The 23,936-nt window shown below is 31.5% G+C and overlaps 2 protein-coding genes across 4 annotated transcripts in view; both read left to right on the forward strand.

The window, feature by feature from the left end:
• The first annotated feature begins 3,668 nt into the window (after positions 1-3,668).
• LOC141530944 (uncharacterized) overlaps positions 3,669-23,936 on the forward strand; it is a 140,203-nt gene continuing 119,935 nt past the window's right edge. Inside the window, exons 1-3 of one of the 3 annotated variants that reach the window (XM_074248344.1) lie at positions 3,669-4,013; positions 9,772-9,936; positions 20,676-20,873. The gene's annotated coding sequence lies outside the window, so the exon portion shown is untranslated. Of the gene's footprint in view, positions 4,014-8,469; positions 8,997-9,758; positions 9,937-20,675; positions 20,874-23,936 lie in introns of those variants that run through there. The other 2 variants (XM_074248346.1, XM_074248345.1) reach the window with 2 other exon arrangements.
• On the forward strand, positions 10,450-13,707 carry LOC141530948 (silk gland factor 1). The gene has a single exon (XM_074248351.1). The coding sequence runs from the start codon at positions 11,145-11,147 to the stop codon at positions 12,603-12,605; it is 1,461 nt and encodes a 486-aa protein (XP_074104452.1). The 5' UTR covers positions 10,450-11,144; the 3' UTR covers positions 12,606-13,707.

Raw genomic sequence — 23,936 nt, forward strand, 5'->3', positions numbered from 1 at the left:
TTTAAAATTGTATTAGAACACTTTACATTATATTATTTATTAAAAATGTCAATGCAATGTACCGGGGTTGACAGGCTGAGTAATAAATTTTTTATATAATCGCAGCAGAATCTCAGACAATATATCTATGGGCTAAACATTTTATTTTATTTGGTTTTATGATACTCGTAAGCTCGTGGAGAACCACTGAACTCCATGTTGACATAATCGACCCCACGTCGAGACTCTAGTGGTGCGTTGGGCTCGATTCTAAGCTGTAGCTGGTTTTACCGGCTACAAGACTCGTCGACATTTTGCACGTCCTATCTTATATACATTATCTAGAATATTTTTACACCGTTTATTTGAGCTTGTTGGAAATATATTTACGACCGCTCGCTCAATAAACAAAATTATCATCACATAAAATTTTTTTCATTATTTTAATGTATTGCAAAATCTTTTTTATTTTTTAAATTTAATTTTTTTAATGTCAAAATTGTTTAAAAAAAATTTTATCTAAAATTTCAAAAATTAATTTATTTTAAATTATTTTAAAAGATAAAATTTTTTTTATCATTTTGAACAAAAATTTAATTTAATTTAATTTAATTATTATTATTTTATATTTATCTTCTTCATAATATTGCAAACAAAATAGTAATGAAATTGTTATTATTTAACTAAGATTTAAATAACAATGTACTATTCTTCCTTGAAGAAACTCACCCGATAAAAGTATTAATGCAAGAAAAGTATTAAAATTAAAGACAACCTTGAACCAATAGGCCCATTAAAGTTGACCATTAAGAAAAAGGGTTAAACTAAAATCCTATTACTTTTAACTCGTTTACAATAGAATGCTTTTCAGCTGTACTTAAAATCCTCTTATTTATTTATTTTTTTATTCCCAAATTACGCTATCAGGGATGAAGAATACTTAAAATTTCTGGGCTCAGGTTTTCCCCAGTTGCTTTTAAAATCTTCAAATCTAAATTTTATGATCTTCTTGAGAGCTGGATCCCATGAAATGCTACATCACTTAAAACCGCAACCATGTACCTAATAGTTAAAAAGATATACAATTATTATTTATTACAAAGGAAAAAACATGATACTTTTAGCAGACAGCATCCAGCGGCTCTCTTCACTCAGGAAAATTTTATCTGGTATCATAAATTGATTATGAGTTTATGACAGCGGCATGCGTTTTATTTATTCTCATAAAAACATTTAAATTTCTTTTTTTTTTTTCAACTTGTTATTTGAGATAATTAAAGATCTAATAATTAAACAAATAGAATTTTCTACAATATAAAAAACAATTTAATATATTTATGCAGCAAAAAAATTTTTTTTCTTAAATTTATAATAATAAAATTGATATTTAAATTAAAAATCGAGATAATTAAATTTTGATAATAACGTTTGATGAAGCAATAAGTTAAAAATAATCAGATTTTAATTGAACGGTAATTTGCTCGGGAGTTGATTGCCAGTTTTACCAATTACATACATTAAGGGCAATTTGTGTGCATATATGTAATGTAAAACATGGATGAATAATTAAAGTTTAATTTATACCCGTACGTCTCATGCATCAGTGCGTTGCCAGTCACATTTTCGACAGAATTATTATTTCACTCGTTTCCGGTTAAATTTTCATTGTGTCCCCGGGAGCACACTCCCAATCATTTATATACATATATATATATATATATATACAAGTACGATCAATATAAATATGAAGAATATATATATGTAGCAGCTACTAGACCGTGAGAGCACGCCCGGGGATATATTAATTGAAACGTGCCTTCGGGAATCCGGCGAGTCATCGCGAGCGAGGTGAAAATTATTAAAATTGACTCGGACGAGTACTCGAGTACTTTTTATACGATGCACTTTACGTGGGGTCTCGCTTATAACTTATACCAACACGAGTAAGCTCTAAATCGCGGCTAATTTTTCACCCGATCCGCGGACTCATCCACCACCTGCTTTACACCTTTTTACTTTTTGTTTTAATAATTGTTCTATCGCATCCCTTGTAACTGTCAACCGATTAGATGATGATGATGATGTTGATGTCTTTTTTATAATTTATAATGACATTACAATTCATTTGACTATTTTTTCATTTTTTTCAACAGACAAATTTCTTTCAAAAAAACATTTTAAAAAATTGTTTATTAAAATTTCTAGATGTCAATTTTTATTTCTAATTTTTTTAACCATAATTTATTTGTGAAAAAAATTATTAAAATTATCAAATATCTGCCAAATTAATTTATAATGACGAATTTGTTTTAAAAAAAAAAAAAAAAACAAATTATAATTTGTAAAATACGCAGCTGGGAATTACTAAACACTTTTCGAGCATTTTAAAATATTTTTATAAATTGTAAATATAAATAAAAATTTTCGAGGGTAGATGAAGTTTTATTTAATTTATTTAATTGATAAAATATTATTTTCGCATGATTTAATATTTTTATTAATTTAATCGTCCGTAAATTGTGTAATATTTACATTATGTCATATGATTTTTGTGTTTGTATTTAATATTCATTTTATTCTGGATAATTTTTTAATTTATTTGAATTAAAAAATATTTTTTTTTAACATTCATTTAATAAAAGAAGAAAAAAATTTATTATTTAAATTAAAAATTCAAATTCCGCGCTATGCGCGCCATTTGAATTAGAATTTTAAATTTCGCGATGCGCGCGCCATTTTTTTGGCCAATAAAAATCGCGGGCCCCATTTTGGATTTTTTAGTACTCGACTATCATCACACTATCTGACTCAGCGGTTTTGAGTTAGAGAATTGCGGTTCGAAATTTGGTAATTTAATTAAATAAAATTTATTTTCGTAATTATTTAAAAAAGAATTATCGGTCGTAGAGATTTAAACAAAAACTTTGACTAAAAATAGAGTAAAAACTTGATAATGACTTATCAAATATTTACGTCAAACAAAAGAAAGTCAACAATAGTATGACCAGTACTAACAAGCAGAGCTCTAATCTCAAAAAATATCAGCGAAATGTCACAGTGAGTCGAAAGTGAATAATTTTAATTTTAAAGTAAAAAGATTAAAAATAGTTTAGTAGATATTTAATAATTTTTTTAAAAAATAAATTATGGCATAAAAATATTGATGAGTCACAATTTAGCAGATATTTAATCATTTTTATATTTTTTTTTAACAGATAAATGGTAACAAAAAAAAAATTGACAAGTAGAAATTTTAAAAAATAACAAATGCAATCTTTTTGTAAATAATTTTTTGGAAAAAATTTTTTTGTCAAATAAAATTAAAAAATTATCAAGTGACTGCTAACCTTAATATAGTAATAAAGTTAGCCAACATTTTGAATGTTTTTGATTATTTTTAATTTATTAAATTAGAACTGAAAAATTTTTTTTTTAAATTGCACTTTTAGTTTTTCAAGTTTTAATTTTTTTTTTAATTTTTTGTAATAATTCTTTTAATAAAAAAAGAAAATTAATACTGGTAAAAAACTTTAAAAACTACACGTACAATTTTTTAAAGAAATTTTTCGGCGTCGGCTAATTTAAGTTCCATAATATTCGATAATTTTTTTAACTAATGAAATTATGTCTAAAAAAATTAGAAAAATAAAAATTGACATGTAAAAATTAAAAAATGAAATTTTTTTAAAATAATTTTTCGGAAAAATTAAAAAAAAAATAAAAATGGTTAAATAACTGCTAACTTTACTGTCATGAAAAATTCTCAAGTGACTGTTGACTTTAATATCTTAGTAAAAAGTTTTACTAGTAACAATAATAACAATCGGTTATGCTTTTACAAATTCAAAATAATCTCTCATCAATTTACTTTCGTTGAATCGTATCACCGGTGATTGTATTGTGTCCGCGTACACAAACAAAAGTTAGCGGGAAGCCTACCTATGATCTATTGAGTTTTACAAGTTTACAAGCTTCGTTTGGTCGCTCGCCAGCCGACGTACATTAGTAATATACTGAATACGCCAGAGTGAGAGGTGAGTCACTGGAATTTATAACCCCGTCTTATCTTAATGCCCCGAAAAATGCATGGGAAATAAAGGACCTAAATTAAAGCATAAAAATATAGTAAGCAGTCATGTCATCATTGTAAAAATATTTGTTTATACTTTGCTCCGTGAACTGGGAAAGATAGTGCTGCATTCTCGACTTTGTACCGAGTGAATAGAGAAGAATCATCGGAAAAGTCGGGGAAGGTCTTGCTCTATTATTTTAACGTTTGGCCGTTGCTCCCATCTAGGGGACAGCTCATGAACGTGAGTAACAGTATCTGTGTCGAGGAAAGCGAGATAGCCGACCCCGGGGTTGCAAATCTGGGAAACGCTCTCTGAGGCACGCGTTCCAGGCTCTCATCCGTCTGCAGCCCGTCGAGCTTGATAAAGCACACTCCAATAATTGTTTTTTTTTTTTTTTTCCTGAATCCTCTCAAGTGTATCGATTTTTTGTCAAAACTCATATCGCAGGAAAAATTTATTTCGCTGGTAAATTGTTTGTTTATAAATTGGCAGAAGATTTTTTACCATTAAAAATTTTTTTTTTTAAATTAGTCTTTTAGAAATTTATAAAAAAAAAAAATTCTTTACAATTTTATTCATGTGGAAATTTTTTTTGATAATCTCTATTAATAATTTGAGAGAATAAGAAAAATTTTGTGCTATATCTCTAGATACATAATCAAGAAATGACCTTGTATCTTGTGAACTATTGATATTTTTAACGATATAAGCTCATCCCGATGTTACACTCATCAAGACCTTTCATTTGAGTACCCACATCAATTTTTCATATATTTATATATATTATATATTTGTATATATGAAAAATATATGAAAATGCATGTGGGTACTCAAATGAAAGCTCTTAATGAGTGTAACATCGAAATGAGCTTATATTTTCAATAACTTCAATATTTAAGAAAGTACAGTGCAATTTAACAAAAGTCATTATTTAATAAAACAAAATTTTATTTATTTATATTTCACAAGTTCGAGATCTTGTAAATTTTTAATTTATTTTTGACACTTGTTTCTGCTGATACAATTCAACTATTTATTTGACTAGCCACTGTTTAACTTTTTTCATAGCCAGCATAACTGCAGGGGTTGAAATACTTTTTAATCTTCTAAAGATTTGAAATTTATCGATCCCTTAACTCAAAATAAGCCTGTTCACCAAAATGGATTTTTATTTAATGACACTTTGTCAGGACCTAGAAACATTTTTCTCTAAGACCTACATAGATTGTAAAAAGCCTATCTCTTGAGATCGCAATTATCCTGGTATTGCTACCTGTTCGGTTCTAACATCAGGGCGCGTGTCAAGACAAGTCCTTGGGTTTTTTTTTTTTTTTTCTAGTTTGCCTACTTTTTGCGCGTCAATAATAAATTGGACATTAGTAGCACAAGGCAACATAACTTGCTTCTGCTTAAATAAGTTGATGAAATTTTTATGATTTATCCGTACTGAGGAAACTCAAATACTTGTGAGGATCAAAGTGTCGCTTCTTCATAAGTTTTATTTATTTTTAAGCGCTAAATAATTGTACCTTTTTCACAGGTGATAAATTGGTATATATGTCGATAGTTATAGGATTTTAGATTATGTTAATTTGAACATGTGTTTCAGTTTAAAGTTTTGTTGAAATAATCGTTTAGATCTTAAGCAGGTCGTCTTAAAGTTTTAATCCGGTTTAAAATTTAAATCCCTTTAAAATTTAACAAAATACATCCACCGGGAGTTTCCCAATTTTTTTCAACAATTTTTATTGGATATTCAATTTATTATTGGCGTTACTACATCTAAAAGGGCGGATAGTTAATATTTGTATATCTTTTGGGGTGTGTAGAACTAATAGGAGGGCGGAAAAAAATCTTGAAAAATTTCGGTAATGTAAAAAATAGAAAATTTTCCATTTAAAATTAATATTTTTCAAATTTTAACCCTATAAATAATTTATTAAAAATTATTTAACTTTAATTTTTATTAAAATAATTATTTTATAAATTTTAACTCACTCAATAAATTCAAATTTTTATAATAATAATTATTAAATTATATTAAAAATTTTTATTTATTATTTTAAAAAATTCTTTTTAATTTTGACCTTTAAAATGAAACAAACGTAAATAAAAATCTCAAAGAAAATTTCGAAACAGTCTGGTACTTTTGGTATATCACCAGCACACCTCATATGTAAATGAGGTGTAAATACACTTACATCTAATCCGATTAATTTTATCAGATGCAATTTGAGGATAAATAAAAGAATATTTAAGCGGTAAACAGTAAGGAAAGACACGTGTCTTGTCAGTAAATCGTCAATCTGTTAATATTTTTGTTTGTTTATTTATTATGTATTATATATTATGTACATGTACAATAATAATACATAATACACGCGGTGGAAGTGAAGGATTGTGTCAATCTTAACGATTAACTAGCAATTTATTATTTACAGTAGATTACAGAGTTATATCAATTTATACATCTTTTTTTAGCTACAGGTCTTCGGCAATTGTTTGCTGATTGTCTGATTATTTTAGATATATATTTGATAATAAAATAAGGTGTCGAGACTGCTGGCAAGGTGTATAACAGCGACACGATTATGTTGTGACTGTCCAAGACTACACCAAACATTTCTTCTTTTATTTTATTCATAATTCATAATAAAAACATACATGGATCTATAAAAAAAAATATAATAAAGGCTCGGATGAAGAGGAGAGGAGCTACTATATAAAGTGTACGCACAACTCGATCCTCGGGGTTTTAAATATTATATTATATATGGTAAATGTGTATATAGAAAAAATAATATACCTGGTGCTGCCCACATGGGTGGCCCGAGGTTCGCCACTTCGTATATATTAACACCGATGATAACTCGGCATACATAAAAGACTAGGGTTTATTTTAATATTGAATTGTTAGTTGGGAAAAAAGAAAAAAAAAAAAAGTTAAATAAAAAATAATACAAGAGGAGAATAAAAGTACAGTTTATAAGTATCTAAGAGGGAAAAACAAAGAAAGAAAAAATAGCTGTAGTATATATATTTGAGTCAAGCACCGCCGAGCGGAAAAATATTTAATTAGTGGATTATGTTTTATTTTTTATTGTCTTTTATTATGTTTTTATCTGTTTTATTTTTCAATTGGTGATATCAAACAATAAATGGTCCCATAAAATTTTAAAGAAGAAAAAAACACTCTCTGACACGCTTGACACCAAAACCGAGTAGAGAGAATATTTAATATTTAAATAAAATAAGTAATGCGTATGGGAAAAAAAATGTTTTAATATTTATGAAAAATAAATATGAATTTTTTTGTATTGGAAAAAAGTTTACATTAACGTGACCTACTGAGAGTAAATTCACCTGATTTGTTAAAAATCTAGAATTTTGGCGTTAAATACACATATTTTTAGTTGAGAAGTCGAGAATTGAGTGTGACTTTGGGCTAAATAAAGAAACACGAAGTTTAAAACAACAAAATCACCATATATTTATTTTTAGACGAGCGAAAACTCGACGGGTTATATATATATATATATATATATATAAGCACTCTATCACGACAGGTACCTCGTATCTGTATTTTCAGTGGTATGCTTTTTGACAACAGCCTTTCTGACAAGTGAGGTGTCGAGATGTTTTTATAGGGCACGTCAGCTTTAAATTATTTAGCAATTCCCGTACATCGTACATGTGACATATTCTCAAGGATGAATCTCTATTATTCATTTTTCTTTAAATATTTTCTTTCCTTAATCCCCGGTTATTTTTTCATAAAATATTTTCCATTACAATTGATTGCTTTCTATTTCTATAAATTCTGATCATAAAAGAAGTCTCAATTTTTTTTTTTTTTTAATATATTTTTGAGCAGCATTCTATATATAAATTTTTGTTAAAAAAAAATTAAATTAAAAATTTTTTTTATTATTAAATATTTAATTTTTTAATTTTTATATTAAAACAATTTAATTCTAAATTTTTCTATCATTTAAAAATTAAATGAAAAATTTTTTTTATTATTAAATATTTAATTACTTAATTTTTATATTAAAAAAATTGATTTATAAAATTTTAAAGTTAATTTCAAGCTTACTTTGTTTAAAAAAAAAAAAAAATTATTAAATTCAATTGAAATGAATTATTTTTGAATGAATGAATTCCAAACATAAAATACCTCATAACTAATTTATCAGAATGAAATTCGGATCTTTTTGGCAGAGTTAATACCAGAGCTTCGGGTGATAATTTTGTAGATGGTACATTCATTTCCGGGCTTCTCGGTTTTATGGCATGTCCGGTTTCACCGTTTGCTCGGTTCAATTACCTCGCGTTACATATATATCGGCTCTCTAGGTTTAAATAAAAAAAGATAAAAAGGTATGCGTCATATAGGTGGTATTTGCAGAAACTTTTTCATTGTACTCCCCACCTAACCAGCGTACACCTATCCACACATTTTTTAAATTGACTCAATTCTTTTTTCTCTATTCTCTGTTATTTTGTTTGTTCTCTCTATAAAATACTCGAGCCTTGTTTTATAAATATTTGTAACACCGCTCAAAAATAAAGTAATGCAAAAAGAAATATTTACAATAGAGTAACCGTGAGATTACAATCTAACGTAAAATGTTAATAACCGCATTTACTTACGTTAATACATATGTATGTAGTGTATAAGCCGAAGAGCTAAGAATTTATCGAGTATGACAAATAAGCTGGTAAATATTTTAAGAAAGCATTGACGAATTACAAATATATACGTTTAATGGTATTATAATTTGTGTGTCTATAGTATTTGTACGGATATGTGTACATGTATATGTACACTCTACAATAATCTGTAATGTGAATTAGAATTGGCATCAGCACGGTGGCAAACTACGGATAACTTGTATGAGTGTTTGTTCAAGTATATACTATTTGAGAGCATCTAGAGTGTCGGTAAACAATTGATTATTTACAGATAAAGATCTAGTCGATTTAAACATTTATTCTAATATTAACAATCCTCATTTAACATCTATATATTTATATATATCATTCAATTTATCCTGTTTTACCTTTAATCAGTGTTTATTATTTTTTTTTTTTCTAAAATTTAGCAAAGTTTGTTTAAATATTGTCTAACAATTACACTTTTAATTTTTAACTGACATTTAATTTTTTAAATTTATTTTCAATTATTATTATTATCTACAAATACATAGGAAAAATTTTTTTTTTAATTTACTAAGAAAAAAATAAATTCTCACTACTTTTAGTAAGAATTATTAATAATTCTGACATTGAAATTTTTCAAAATATTATTCTTAGTAATTTATATTGTTTAGAAACATAAAAAAAATTTTTTTAAGAAAACAGAAAATTAATAATAATAAAAAAAAAAAAAAAATTAAAAATAACAATTAAAAAAAATTTTTTTTAATTCAGAAAAAATTATTTTAAATTCTCAAAAGTTTTCTATTTGTAAAATTACCCAAGATATTTACACATTAATTTTTTTATCAACGAAATAATATAAATACTTAAATTAAAATCTTCAATAAAATTTCGACAGCACCACAAACAAACTCAGCTTAAAATAATTAACCAGAATTAAAAGTCTTGTATTATTATTTTATCCATAAATATATTATGTATTAGCTTATATGACTGCAAGTAATATAATATATAAATAATCAAGGGCACTCACCTTTTTATTTTTATTTATTATCAGGCATCTTGCTGAGTGTAATCTCCTCGACGGCCGGCGAGTGTCGATGCACGATACTTCTGTGAAATAATAATCCGCGTATAATCTCCAAAGAATGCAATTTAAAAAGAAAAATTTAAACTTGCCTGCTTGCTGCCTGAGTGACTCGCTGCTTGCTGTCAATTTCTGGTGAGTAAAATTCATGAATTACTATAGTTATTATTATTATTATTTTAGGAATAAAAAAAATTACACTTGCAAAACTATAGTTTTAAACTCGCGACAAGAAAAACCATTTTATTGAATAATAAAAATGACAACATTTGTGGAATTTGTACTGATAGTTGATAGTTGATAGTTGACATGAATTGAAATAGCAGTGCACGGAGTTGAGGTTGGTTGTCACCAGTCACCAGTACAGCGATGAGAGACGGCGTCCCGCGAAAATTACGCAAGCAAGCGCGTTAGTCGGCAGTCCATTCGCGAGGGTCTTCCGCGGATTCCCGTGTTGCGCGCGCAGCTTCCCGGTTGCGAGGCGTGACATCTCCATGCCTGGCGCTTCCTCGGCGGAGACTGGCGCTCTCTAGATAATACGGGAGACTCTCTCTCCTCATTGGCTCTGTGAGCAGCCCGGGGTGTGTTTCCGAGTCAGCCGAAGCGGCTCGCTGGAGGGGAGTATTTGAACAAGACCCGGCAGCTCAAGAGCGCCAGAGTACACTCGCTTACCGGCATCCATCCACACTACACAGTGAGAGAGTGAGACGACCGCGAGCTCGACAAACATCACGGTGTTACACAGTGTATTAGACACATATATACATAAATATACATATAGTCACACATACTTACATAGTTTGGTATAGCTGTTGTTAGAACAACAATTACCCCTATCGCAGCGTCATCGAGTGCTGTGCAGACAACATTGTTCGGTTCGGGGTTACCCAGACAGTTTATCGTTTGTTTTTCCCAGTTACTTGCCGTGAGTGCTTTTTATTTTATTAGTTGTGACTAATAATAGTTTTTTTTTTTTTTTTTCATTATAAAAAAAATTCACTATTTTTTTTATTTTTCCTCCATGTCCAAGTGCGATAATTTTATTCAGACTTGAATTACAGTGAAAATGATTACTCTAGTGAAAGCCATCACTAAAAAAAAAAAAAAAAAAAGGTAAATATTTGTTGAAGACATTTAATTATTGTGAATATTTAAAAACTTTATTTTTAGTGTAAAAAAAAAAAAAAAAAAATAGACTTGTTATCAAGTCAAAAACATTTGATTAATAAAAAAATTAACTTACCTAAAACTGTAGGACCAGTGAGTGCAGTGAAAAAATAAAAGTGATCGATGGTGTAGCTTAAAAATCATCCCCAGCAGCTGTCATCTCTAAAGTTATCTCTATGACAATGCTTCAGTCGCAAAAACTGTACAGCGAGGCCGGGGGCCTCGGAAACGCCATGACAAGCGCGACCATGTCCAGCATGGGCAGCATGGCGCCAACGTACAGTTCGATAAACTCAATGGGTTGCGTGTCGATGGGCATGACCATGGGAGTGGGCCCGAGTTGCAGTCCCCAGGGCGCCAGCGGGTTCAACATGAGCACCATGAGCCCCATGGGAATGGCCTCGATGGGAGGCGGCGGCATGGGAGGCTACGGAACCGCTGCGATGGGCGGCGGAGGCGCCTGCATGACTCCCGTCGGATACGTTGGCGGAACTCCGTCTTCCCGAGACCCGCTCTCGCTCGCCGAGCCGGACTCTCCAAACTCAGCGCTCCAGAGGGCGAGAAATGACAAGTCCTACCGGAGGAATTACACTCACGCAAAGCCGCCGTACTCCTACATCAGCCTGATCACCATGGCGATACAGAATGCGCCTTCGAAGATGCTGACTCTTGCTGAAATCTACCAGTTCATAATGGATCTCTTTCCGTTCTACAGAACGAACCAGCAGCGCTGGCAAAATTCCATCAGGCATTCGCTGAGCTTCAATGATTGCTTTGTAAAAGTCGCCAGGACTCCCGACAAGCCCGGCAAGGGCTCCTTCTGGACCCTGCACCCGGAGAGCGGAAACATGTTCGAGAACGGGTGCTACTTGCGTCGGCAGAAGCGGTTCAAGGACGAGAAGAAGGAGCAAGCTCGACAGACCACCAAGCACCCGGGACATCCTCACCACTCTTCCGGCGGACACACCAGTCCCTCGTCCCACGAGCTTGGGCATCCAGGTAAAAAATCAGGGTCATCTCTTCATCACACCGTAACTCACCAGCCGGATGACAAAGACCTCCACTCCTTGGTGTCCTCGCATCACCATCACGCGACGGGCCTCCACCAGCACCACGGCGGCGGAATCAAGAGCGACGCAAATGACATTGGTGGCTTGCTAGGCCCGGATTTGGGCGCTACCCACGACGAGCTGGCCGCGATGGTTGGTCGCAGCCTTCACCCTCATCTTCTGAGCGATCCTTCGGCTCTTCACCACGGAATGGCCAGCAGTCTTAAGCAGGAGCCACCTTACACTGCTGCTAACCACCCGTTCAGCATCACCAGGCTGCTTCCTCCCTCGGAACCCGCGACGACCTCTCCTGGTGCTCAGGACAGAAAGCACCCGGACTTGAAGATGTACGAGCAGCTTCACCAGAGTTACGCGAATTACGGCTCGCCGCACCACCACCCGCACTCCGGTCCGCCGACCCACCATCACCACAACGGCATGCATGGTGGCAATTCAGTCGCGACCATGCACAATATGTCGAATCACCACCAGGACTATTATCAGCCTCCGCTTTACCACCACGCGAGCAGCGTCTCCAGCAGCAGTGTACCTCCTAGTGTCTCGTCTTCGGCGGCCACTGGATTGTGACATCACGCCACCCATCCGTATGCCCTCGCCTGAGTCGCCGTCGCCGCGGCTCACCAAGCCGCCTGTGCCAGCGACGAGATCTCCAGGTCCCAGATTGCCCGGACCGCCGGAGGCGGACCTGACAGGACTCACAGTCACAATCAAAATCAGGCTCTTCAACAGCACCAGCAACATATCAGCTGGCATGTTATTGCTGGCGTCGAGGATCCCGATGACGAGGACGAGATGGAGCACAGAGGGTCTTACTCTGAAAACGTTTCGACTTAATTTTTTAAATTTAAGGATATTGTACTCGTAATAAGGTTACTAGGTAATTTAACAAGTTTTTCACTTGGTAATTTAACGCGACTGAGCAACTAATCTGCGGTTAGTTTTTATGCTTGTGATTTAAATTGTAATACACTGGTATCGAGGACGGTTTTAGTACTAGTCGTTGTAAACGTACTGCATTATTATTTTATTTGAAATTTATTTCATTAAAAATTTAATCATTTTTTTCTTTGAAAAATTTCAAGTAAAATTTGGAACTATTGTAAGAAAAATTTATAATTAATTACGATGGACAATCTGTTTGAAATTCGTTTTTTGAAACAAAAAATTATTAATTAAATTTATAATTGTGTAAAACTCGGAAAATTATTTACAATTATTTGAATTTTAGATAATATTTGTATTCACAATGTACGTTCATTTGAGTACTATAAAACTTGTCGTCGCTTATGATACCAATATCTAATTTCGAGATTGCCCGAGATATCGCGAGAGGCTAGCGTTTTATGATATCTCGGTTTTATAAAGTTACATAAAATTAATATAATTAAAATTGTTTTTCATTGTAAAAAATATAAAACCGATTTAAGCTTGATAATTATTTTGGCCTCAACAGCGCACGAATTTACTTTCCGTCCGGATATTTGATTGCCTCCGAGTAAATAAAAAATTAAAAAAAAAAAAAAAAATTTAACAAATATTTATAAAAATTATAAATATGCTATCGGTGCTCGAAACTAAACGGCCAGTAAGGAAAAACGATTAGCGAAAATTGTGATATGCTCGCGAGAAAAATGAATAAAATAAAATAAAATAATACTTATAAAATATATATATATATATATATATATATATATATATATATATATATATATATATATATATATATATATATATATATATATATATATATATATAATATAATAAATCTAAATGAAAATATTAAGTAAACGGTAAACGTAATAATTATAAATACCAACGATTTATTTAAAAATAAAATTGTTCTCTCGAAAACACATGTCCAGTGTTTTTTTTGTATGATAATGTAGATAATCGCACAACGTAACGCGTATCATGTACATTATTATTGTATGTTATAAAGAGTTCTATATAAATATATAAATATAAATATAAAATATAAATATATAAATAGAACAATATAAATGAATATATTAATATTAAATAAATAAATTTAAATTAAATTACAAGTATATTAGACGCAAATACCTAAGCATACGCATCTTGTGTCCTTGTGTACTACCGCGGTGTCGCGACTCTCGATCTCAATGTAAAAATAATTAATAAATTAATTAGTAAACTAAGTAAATAATGTTATTGATAATCGAGTGAAGGAGTCGTGCCGCTGCGTACTTTTATGTTGGTAAGAAAATAATAATTGTAAATATAATTAATAGTTGCATACCGACTAGGAGGCCATCGTCATTATCATTGTCACTTATTTTTATTTTTATTATTATTATTATTATTATTATTAATATTATTATTATTATTAATTATTATAATCATTGATTATTATTTAGTATAATTTTTATTTTAAGTATTAATGTTTTGATTCTCCAATAGAATTTTGATAGTCTCCTTTGGACCACCTTCCATTGCTAATAATTGTGTTTAATTAATTTAAATTTACGACGATTAACAATGCCACTAAGGAGATGTACATGTTTCAATAAATTTACGTATTTCTACGAACCAAGGTTATTTTATTATTGTTTATTTAATTAAAACTCAACCTTCTTGTAGTTTGTAGTTGATATTTATTTTAATTAAGCATTAAATCCTTTTAATTATATTTTTAAAATACTTATAGGTGTTTATTAAATTTTTTGTAGTTGTGTGGAAAAAGTTTGAGCAGAACGAGAGCAGAGGAATGAAAGTTAACAAGTGAATGATCCTGGTACTATTTCCGTGAATTATTGGATATGATACACAGGTACACTGCTGAGAGCCACTACAAAGCCGTATATTTCGCCAATATTTGACTAAATCATGAACAATGTTTGATTGTACACACTACAACTACACACTCGTCGATCGTGGACGTCATACATGCAAGCGGGAGTTGCGCCGCGACGGAGCACCGTGTAGACGCTCATCCACCGTTTGCTATGAGAGGAAGCGTGCCAGCACCCTCACCCACCCACGGACTTTCTGTTCTGCTATCGGGTCCTCTTCTGTTGTCACTATTGGACTTAATTTTTGGCTTCTGCGTTACTTTAGATATTTTTTTTATTGATAGGTCTTTTTTTAATGGATGCTTTTATTTGGAAAATTGTTTTTTAATTTTCTTGAAAGGGTTTTGGGAAATTGATTACTTACTTGGATTAAAAAATAAATAAAAGTATTAATCAATCTAATTGGAAATATTTTTAATAGAAAATTCAATTTTTTTGAATTAAAAATCATTTTTTTGGAAGAAAATTAAAAATTAATTTTTTTCAAACTTATTCTATTTTATTAAAATTAAAAAAAAAATAATTAAGTCTTTTTTCTGAATAATTATTAATTTAAAAAATAAAATTAATTTTAAAATTCAATAAAACAATTTTTCTATCAATTCTAATAATTAATTAAAAACCTAAACTAATCTCAAAAAAAATTATCTAAAAAATTTCCAGCACTTAATTGAAAGACCATTTAAAGTTAGCATATTTTGTACTAACGATAAAGTCCAAATTTGCATAAGAATATTATAATTTATTCAAATAAGTAATTTATTCCATCTTTTAATTCATACATCAGGTAATATAATTACACATAATCTCCATTGGTATGTTTCTGCTCTTCTCAAAAGTATTGAGATATATATATTTGTTCTGATTCGCCGTCTCGTACGAAATACGTAATACATTCTATTACTATTACACGTCTAGAAATACTAATACAATGTGTACCTTGTAAATTCAGAGGGACGACAAACTTGACGGACTTTAGTTAGCATTACTCAATGTTATATATATATATATATATATATATATATATATATATATATATATATATATATATATATATATATATATATCCGAGATACAGACTGTAGGTATAATATGAGACACCGTGCTAGGATATAGGGTATATATGATATAGGGAGCTCGTTTACATTGAATCGTGCTAGGCGTGGACCTTGGGTTTACTTAGGTGCGGCGAGAAATTGAAATTTTCGTTAAGGGATTACGTGGCGAGCGAGAGACAAAATATAAGGTCTCGTCTGTTAATCGCGCTGTAATCCTCTCCTTAATGGGACTGTACTGTGTATGGTCCTAGTCTGCTCCTTCTCATCTCCCAGATCCGAAGATGTACACGTTCATCCAACAGACAAGTAATTTTGTGATGCTCCATACATATTTAGTCTGACTAATTTTTTTATTCCTTCTTATACATAATGTAATATGAATAAAGAAATGATACAAGTCGCTCTCAGCATCCGGTACCTAGACTGGGACCAAACTCTTCCTCGAAGAGCGACTAGACTCTATATCTACTCAAAGCTCAAAGCTGATGTTTCAACATTTACAACAGAATGTCTCGCGGGCGTCTTAATAATTCACAGCTCTTCGCTAGTATATAGTGTCAGTTAAAGAACAAGAAATCCCGTTGAAATGTTGAGTTTACCTGAACTAAAAAGGTTGAGTGCTCCTTCTCTCTCTTCTCTCTTCAGACGACTCATTTCGACTTGCTGTACATTTAATTATTAAATTTTTAATATTTTTACATATCATTATAACTTTTACAGCACTATTCTTTTAGTATTTTTGCACAACTCAGTAAGCACTAAATGGGACATTGTTTTTAAAAGATTTTTAGGTTTAGGCGGAATTATTTTAGTTTTGTCGTTTGCAAGTGTAATTTTAAATTAAAAAAGGTCGAGATAATTATTTAAAAAAATTTTATTGTTTTGGAAACAGTTAGAATAAATTATTAATTAATTTATTACTTGGTTTTAATCTTAAAAATTTATTATAGAGCTCTTTTCAGTTACAAAACACGAATTTTTCAATTCAATTTATTCTACAACAAAATTTATTTTTTTAATTCAAGAAAATCAAATTTTACAAAATTCTCAATTTTTCAATTTATTTCCTGAATTTTTACACAAAAAAAACAAACTTTTTGCACCAAAAAAATTTTAAGAAAAACAAAAATTATTTTGGAGCCAGAAGAAATTTTTTTGGCTCAAGAAATTTTCTAAAATATTATTGAAATCATTAAACATCTGAAAATTTTCATTTTTACAACTAAAATTCTTCATCCAAAAACAAAAAAAAAATTACAAGTGCAAATTCTTAAAAAATGTTTATTATAAATTCCTAAAAATTGTCAGACTGCTAATTTCAACATCGTATACTTCCTCTATAAAAATATTTTTACACTGACAATGAGACTCAATAAGAATGATCTCCACATTTACTTAACTTGTCTTTACTCTTACATCCATATATACATAGATTATCTGTCTTGTTCCTTAAATTCCCGAGTTCCTCAACTAAACACCAGTACAGCCGAGTAAGTTCTCTCTTTAGGTCTTTATCTCGCTCTGTTTCTGTTTTGGTCTTTATCTCGCTCGTGATTATTGTATGGCACGGTGGTGGTGCTGGTGATGGAAGAAGTTGCCGCGCATAACAGCGACTATGCGTTGCCATCGCTACGCGGCGGGTGGCGGGTATCAGCTCGTGCGCTGGTTGGCCGGTTAGCTGGTATCGCTCCTATCCCCGTCGCCCGCCACGTCCGCGATCAACAGCCAAGAGAGAAGAGAAAAGAGAGAAGAGGTGTACGGTGTACCGTGTCTCGTCGAGATATTGACGCGGTACGGCAACTAAACCTGAAGCGGTACGCGTGGAACACCACTACAGCCATGCATTATACTCCACTCACTCCTATACACACTCCGCCGAGTATAAACGCGAGCAGGAGGAGGAGGAGAAGGAGGAGGATGGAGAATGTGCTTTACCGTCTGTCTAGCACGCAGAATCGTTCAACATGGCCGATACTCCTCTCTCGACTCAACTGGCTGGTATTATATGTCTATGTTGGGTATGGTAACGGCACATAGACACAGACAACCTCTACTCTACGTGCACTCATACGTGTGTACTGCTCGGTACTCCGGAGGTACGATTTGCGTGTGTATTTGGTTACCAGTTTGAGTTTTAGTATTATAATGAGTAACGAGGAGTTGAGTATCAGATGCTAGATCCTGTCGCCTGTACTGGTGCTGTTGCATGTGCATGTAATGGTCTAGTACCGAGGCTTGTGCACAGCACACGCTCATGATATATAACATTACTTCAGTACGCTAAGAAATTAACAACTTCTGTTCCCTTCTGTGTCTACCTTCTATGAAAAGACACTTTGTATAATTAGTTTATCGTTATAATTTGAATCTTGTTAGATTTTTTACTGAAATAAACAGCTAAAGTCTCAAGAATAATTTTTATGTGGAAAAAAAGTTTACTTTAAACTAAGAAAATTTTTTGCTTCAAAAAAACTAATTTTATTAAAGATTTTTTCATTTTTTTGGGAATTTTTCAGTTAAAAATTATCAATTTTTATTTTATTAAAAATTAATACTTATAATTTAAATCTTGTTAGATTTTTTACTGAAATAAACAACTAAAGTCTGAAGAATAATTTTGATGATAAATTTTGAATTAAAAAAATTTTTGAAATATTTTTTTTTTAATCAAGGGAGTTAATTTTATTAATTTAAGAAGAATTTTTTAGATAAAAAATATCAATTTGTATATGATTGGTTTCTTAATATTTGTTTTAATTTGAATCCTGAATTTTTAGTTACTTTTTTTATTAAAATAAAATCAAAAAGTATAATAAATTAAAAAATTCTTACTGATAAAATTGTACATTTAAATATTGATTTAAAGTAATGACTAAAAATAAACATATTTAGCTGGTTATTTTTTTATCAACTTGTCACTCTGGATTTATCTAGCAACAAATAGGGAGGCTCTATGTTTGATCCTATTAGAATAATAATAAAGCATAATTGGGCACGGAGCTTAGAGACACACATATAAGACTATCAAATCAGATATGTTTCTCTAATAGACAGTAGAGACCAGAGAAGCAACATGTGCGGAGTTCTGATCCGTCACACCTGATCGACGACCCTTGAGCTCATTTCTACGCTCTGCGAATTAAATCCGCTTGTCCATGCACATGCTCCCGTTTAGTTTTTTAATTTATCCGGACAGTTAATCCGGAAGACACCTAAAAACAAATACGGCTAATTTGTCTTATTTTTGCAGTTAAATAAATTTTATTTTGATTTTTCGTTTGAAAATTTAAAAAAATACAAATTTTTTAGTTACAAGTAAATTAATAAAATTTACAATTAAAGATTTAATTTTCTGACTTTAATTGTTTAATAAAAAAATATTTAATTAACAAAAAAATAAAAATCATTGGTAATAATAGTTGAGATTTTCTAAAGCTGCAAAATCCAGCTTCTAGATCCCCTATATATCCTCAGTACAGAGTACAGAGTACAGAGTGGGTGATGCATCATGAAACTGGACGTTGGTCACAAATCCACCCGGCGAGGACTGCGGCACGTCGCTCGAATTGAGGGTAAAGAGCGTTATGCCTTCGACAAACACATGACAGACTTATATATCTTTATTGTTATTTATTTATTTATTTACAATCACAGCTCCAATTACCGAGTCGATAATGACTATTAGCAATATATATAAGAACCTTTCAAATAAAAAACTCCCTCTGGCTCACGCTGTGAATTAATAAAATAATTTTCAGTAAAAAATCCACGAGTTTTTTATTTATCTGAGCAAACATCTGATGTGGGCATAAAACAATGGAAAAAAAAAAAAAAAAAAAAAAATTGCGCAGGCGTTTCAGCAGGAGCTTTGTGCGTGTGGTGGATGGACTCGCCATCTTCGTCCGCCCACTCAATCAAATGAATATATCAGTCCACCCGGGTCGTATATAGAATATAGAATATCTAGACAAGGGTATGTTACACTGAACACCAGGGGGGTAAGAATAAGAGAGAGGAGCTAAAGTCGCCGTAAAGGTGGAGCACACACGTATCGAAGAGCTTAAATATGCGGTTACACCGAAGACAGGATGAGGACAGTATAATTAATCACCGTCATCTATCACCGCTTTGACACACGGTCAACCCGCTGGAATAATGGAACCGCCGGTTAGCAAACTTCCAACGCACAGCGCTAAGTTTATCAATAAAGAACACTCGGACACTTAACTTTCAACAGCATACAACCTACGGCGACATGTTTTTTTTTTTTTCCAGGTCTCTGAGTTTGCAAAGTCTCTAACTTGGTGTATGTTTGCTGAAAGTTTGTTGGTCGAAATTTCTTTAATCAATTAGTTTCGGTTCAAAATATAAATAATTATTGGATCATTTTAATTTAGAATTTTTTTTGTGACTTTTGACAATTTAAAGAAATTTTTTTAATAAATGAATTATTGTAAAAAAAAATTTATGATTATTTATTTGCAAAAGAAATAAAGAAATTTGAGTTTTATCATTTTATAATTTAGAATTATTTAAAAATTATAAGATAAAAATTTTTGATACAGACAAAAAAATTAATTTGATTAAAAGAAAAATTTAACTAGTTAAAAAATTTCTAACAATTTATTTGTTTAAAAAATTTTATCATTTCCTACCAAAAAAAAAAAATTAATTCTCAGACTTACTAATTACCCCAAGACCCGAAAAATTTCATTAAATTTTTGCACATGTGTACATTAATATACAATTGTCTTTTCTTTTTGCAGATCAGCAAGTATCGGAAAATTCTAAAAACAGCGTGTATGTTTGCCAAACAATCGTCGCATTGAATGCGGATTTGGATTTGATGATAATACCACTAGCCGTCTAGCGTGTGCCGAATTCACCCACGCATACAATTTCTACATAAAAATCCCAGTCCCAAGCTGGAGCTCGGACTCGTCGGAGAGGAAAACGACAACAGGGTGAGTGCAGTCTATGAACATTAAACTTATTTCAGTTGATCATGTGTGGGTAGTCGAGCTGGGGAGCTGCATCCGCAATAACACGTATAGTTGTCGTTTCATGGGTCTTTATTTGAGGGTGTTACAATTTGGTCTGGATCAGCTTGGGGGTTAGATCACCCCTACTGAGAGCAGTGCTTAGTCTCTAGTCTGTGCTAAACGTTTAGGTCTTAAGCCGGATTTCAAAGTGATCGTGACCCCTTGGCATCATAATCGCACATACGACTCATTCCGGGGGGTCATTACTGAGCTCCTTTGCCCTTTGCTGTCGATTTGTCAACACGAATTCCCAAGGACTATCAATGTTTATTTCGATAATAATTCTATTCAATAAATTAAATCGTTATATTACATGGGTACTGTCTAATCCAACACGCTCATAAATGTCCTATTGTTGGGTTTTGGTTCATGAATATTTTTATGGAGTCTCGGGTCTTCAGTTGAGGTGAAAAAATATTTACGCTAGTCTTCGGGGTTTTTAGAGGCTGGGCGCCAGGTACAGTTGATTTATCGCTGTTCAAATACTCCGTATCGTCACGCGAAGTGTCTCCGTATTGAGACAAGTCCCGAGATTATTCTGTAAGAAATCCGATAGTATGATTAAAAATATTTTTTTTGTGAAAATATACTGACCGTAGGCAAACATATTAATCTTTTTTTACCTGTTCTGACAAAACACTGGACCTTTGAGGTAGTACCGGTTGCCGGTTTCGATGCTTTAGTTTTATTATGCTCAAAATGTTCTTTTAATTTTTACACGCAATTATTTCTATTTTATTTTATTAATTATATTCATAGAATTTTTCTAAAAATTTTTTATTGTTAATTTAGAGTGTACATTTTTTTGTTAGAAAAAAATTTAAAATATGTTTTAATTTTGAAGAAATTCCCAACAATTTTTTTACAGAAAATTTATTCCAATTTTTTTTTTTTTTTATTAAATTCTTTTTTTTTTTTTTTTTTTTCATTTTGATTTCAAACTTTGCATAATATTATTTTAAAAAATTTGAATTTTTTAATTTTATATTAAAATTTATTAGTTTAAAATTTTATTTAATACTTTATATGAAAAATTTTATCTGTTGATTATCCCAGAAGTTTAATTATCAAAAAACAATAAGGATAAGAGGAAGTAGGACATGTATAATAATAAAATAAATTTATAGGATAAAAGAATATAATAGTCGGGCTTTGGGTAATTTTACGCGTGCGTAATACGTCGAGTTAAGAGATTGGTATTGATTGGTCTGTTTGCGAAGAACACACAAGCAATGTACGAGAGACAGGGTGGCGGAGGTGGATCACGGGAGGACTTGAAGCGTAGAATGAACTCCTATATATATATATAAAGACTGAGTAGTGAGTAGTATAGACCGAACTCAACTCTACGGCCAATATTGGCAAGGAAATTATACGTAAAACAAAGGAAGTGTATCGTCAATCATCTCCGTAAACCATTTAATCAGTCGCTTAATTTAAACTTTTTAGACGTCGGCTCAACCAAATACACACATCACTAAAAAAATATCTCTTTCCTCCGAAACCATATTATATGTACACATAAATATTTTAAAATACTGAGGTTGTAAAATCTCGAATGTCGGATGACGATGCAACCTTTTACAGTCGAAAGCCTCAAGCCGCCACTCGAGACTCCTTTTTACTTTTTTACTTTATTTATTTATTTTATTTCATCCCGAATTTTGGAGTCAAGACCCGGTCGTGTGCATACAAAGGAGCACGTACGGTGTGCGCTCCATAAAGCTCATCAAGCCTCATCCAGACAGCTGAGGAAAGGAGTGTATTATGTTGTATTTAGTGTATTGGGAAGTGGGCCCTTTCCAAAATTCAGAAAGTACCGCTGGTTAACTATATACCCGCGAGCAAACATTCGACCGTGTCCATTTCGAGATTGGACTTTGCGGGAAAGCTTATTATGGAAAATTTAGGCGGTAACACTGAACCTTGTCGTTATTTACATTTTTTTTATTTAATTTTGTGGTCAAAGAAAAATTTTTGAAGTTATACTGCACAATTATGATGAAACTAGAAGAAAATTATGATAAAAATCATTAAAGAAATTTATTACATAAAAATTTTCAAAATTTCAGACCAACAATAGATATTTTATTTTTGATAAAAAATTCTTCATCAATTTTTGTTCCAAATTTTGATCCAGATAAAAAACAACTTTTAAAAAAATTATTTCACACTTAAATTTCTATTTTTTCTACGTCAAAGTAATTTTCAAAGTGTCTTAATCATACATTCATAACAATTTCTCGAGGTTTCGAAATTTCTAACATTACATCTCTAACTGTACAAATATCTCAGAAGATGTCAAAGACAGTAGACAGTTGTGAAAAGCATAATAGGTGAAAACGTCAAAAGAGAAGCTGAGGGTGCAAAGGAGCCACCCACGTCGGCGGCGACTCTGAACTCTGACAAAAGCCTAGCTCAACTTAACTCCTCTGCTCGGCACTTGTCCGATCTCGGATTCTACGCAAATAGACACCCCCATCCCCATCCCCGGTCACTGTCTTTTGCTTACATATACACATACATCTAAAAAAAAAAAAAAAAAAAAAAAAAAAAAACTTTTACATCTTCCGTCTTTATTTTTCATGAATATAATACAGCAATAAATTTTCATTTGGGTTTTCCCACTTCCACTTCACACCGGTAGATAAACATCTATCTGATCTATGAGTCCGTCGGCCACGACTTTGTTCTCGAAAAAGGTTTCACACCTTTCATAATTACATCTTCTTTTTATTATATTTATTGTTTCGTTAATTGAATATTTAATTTTAGTGTACATTAATATTTTCTTATGTTGGATCCTATTGATTATTATGTATCGCATCAACACTACACATGAATAATACAGAAAAAAAAAAATAATAATAAATTTTTATATATTTTAATATTTACTAAGATCAATGATGTGATATTATGTTGATAAACACGTGTATAATAAAGTGTAGACACTGCTTTCACAGTCACGGGCGTTAACGAGCTGTG

This window comes from Cotesia typhae, unplaced genomic scaffold (genome assembly GCF_013202065.1).
Source record: "Cotesia typhae breed Kobodo isofemale line unplaced genomic scaffold, CoteBio_Ctyphae contig_5, whole genome shotgun sequence".
Lineage (NCBI taxonomy): Eukaryota > Metazoa > Arthropoda > Insecta > Hymenoptera > Braconidae > Cotesia > Cotesia typhae.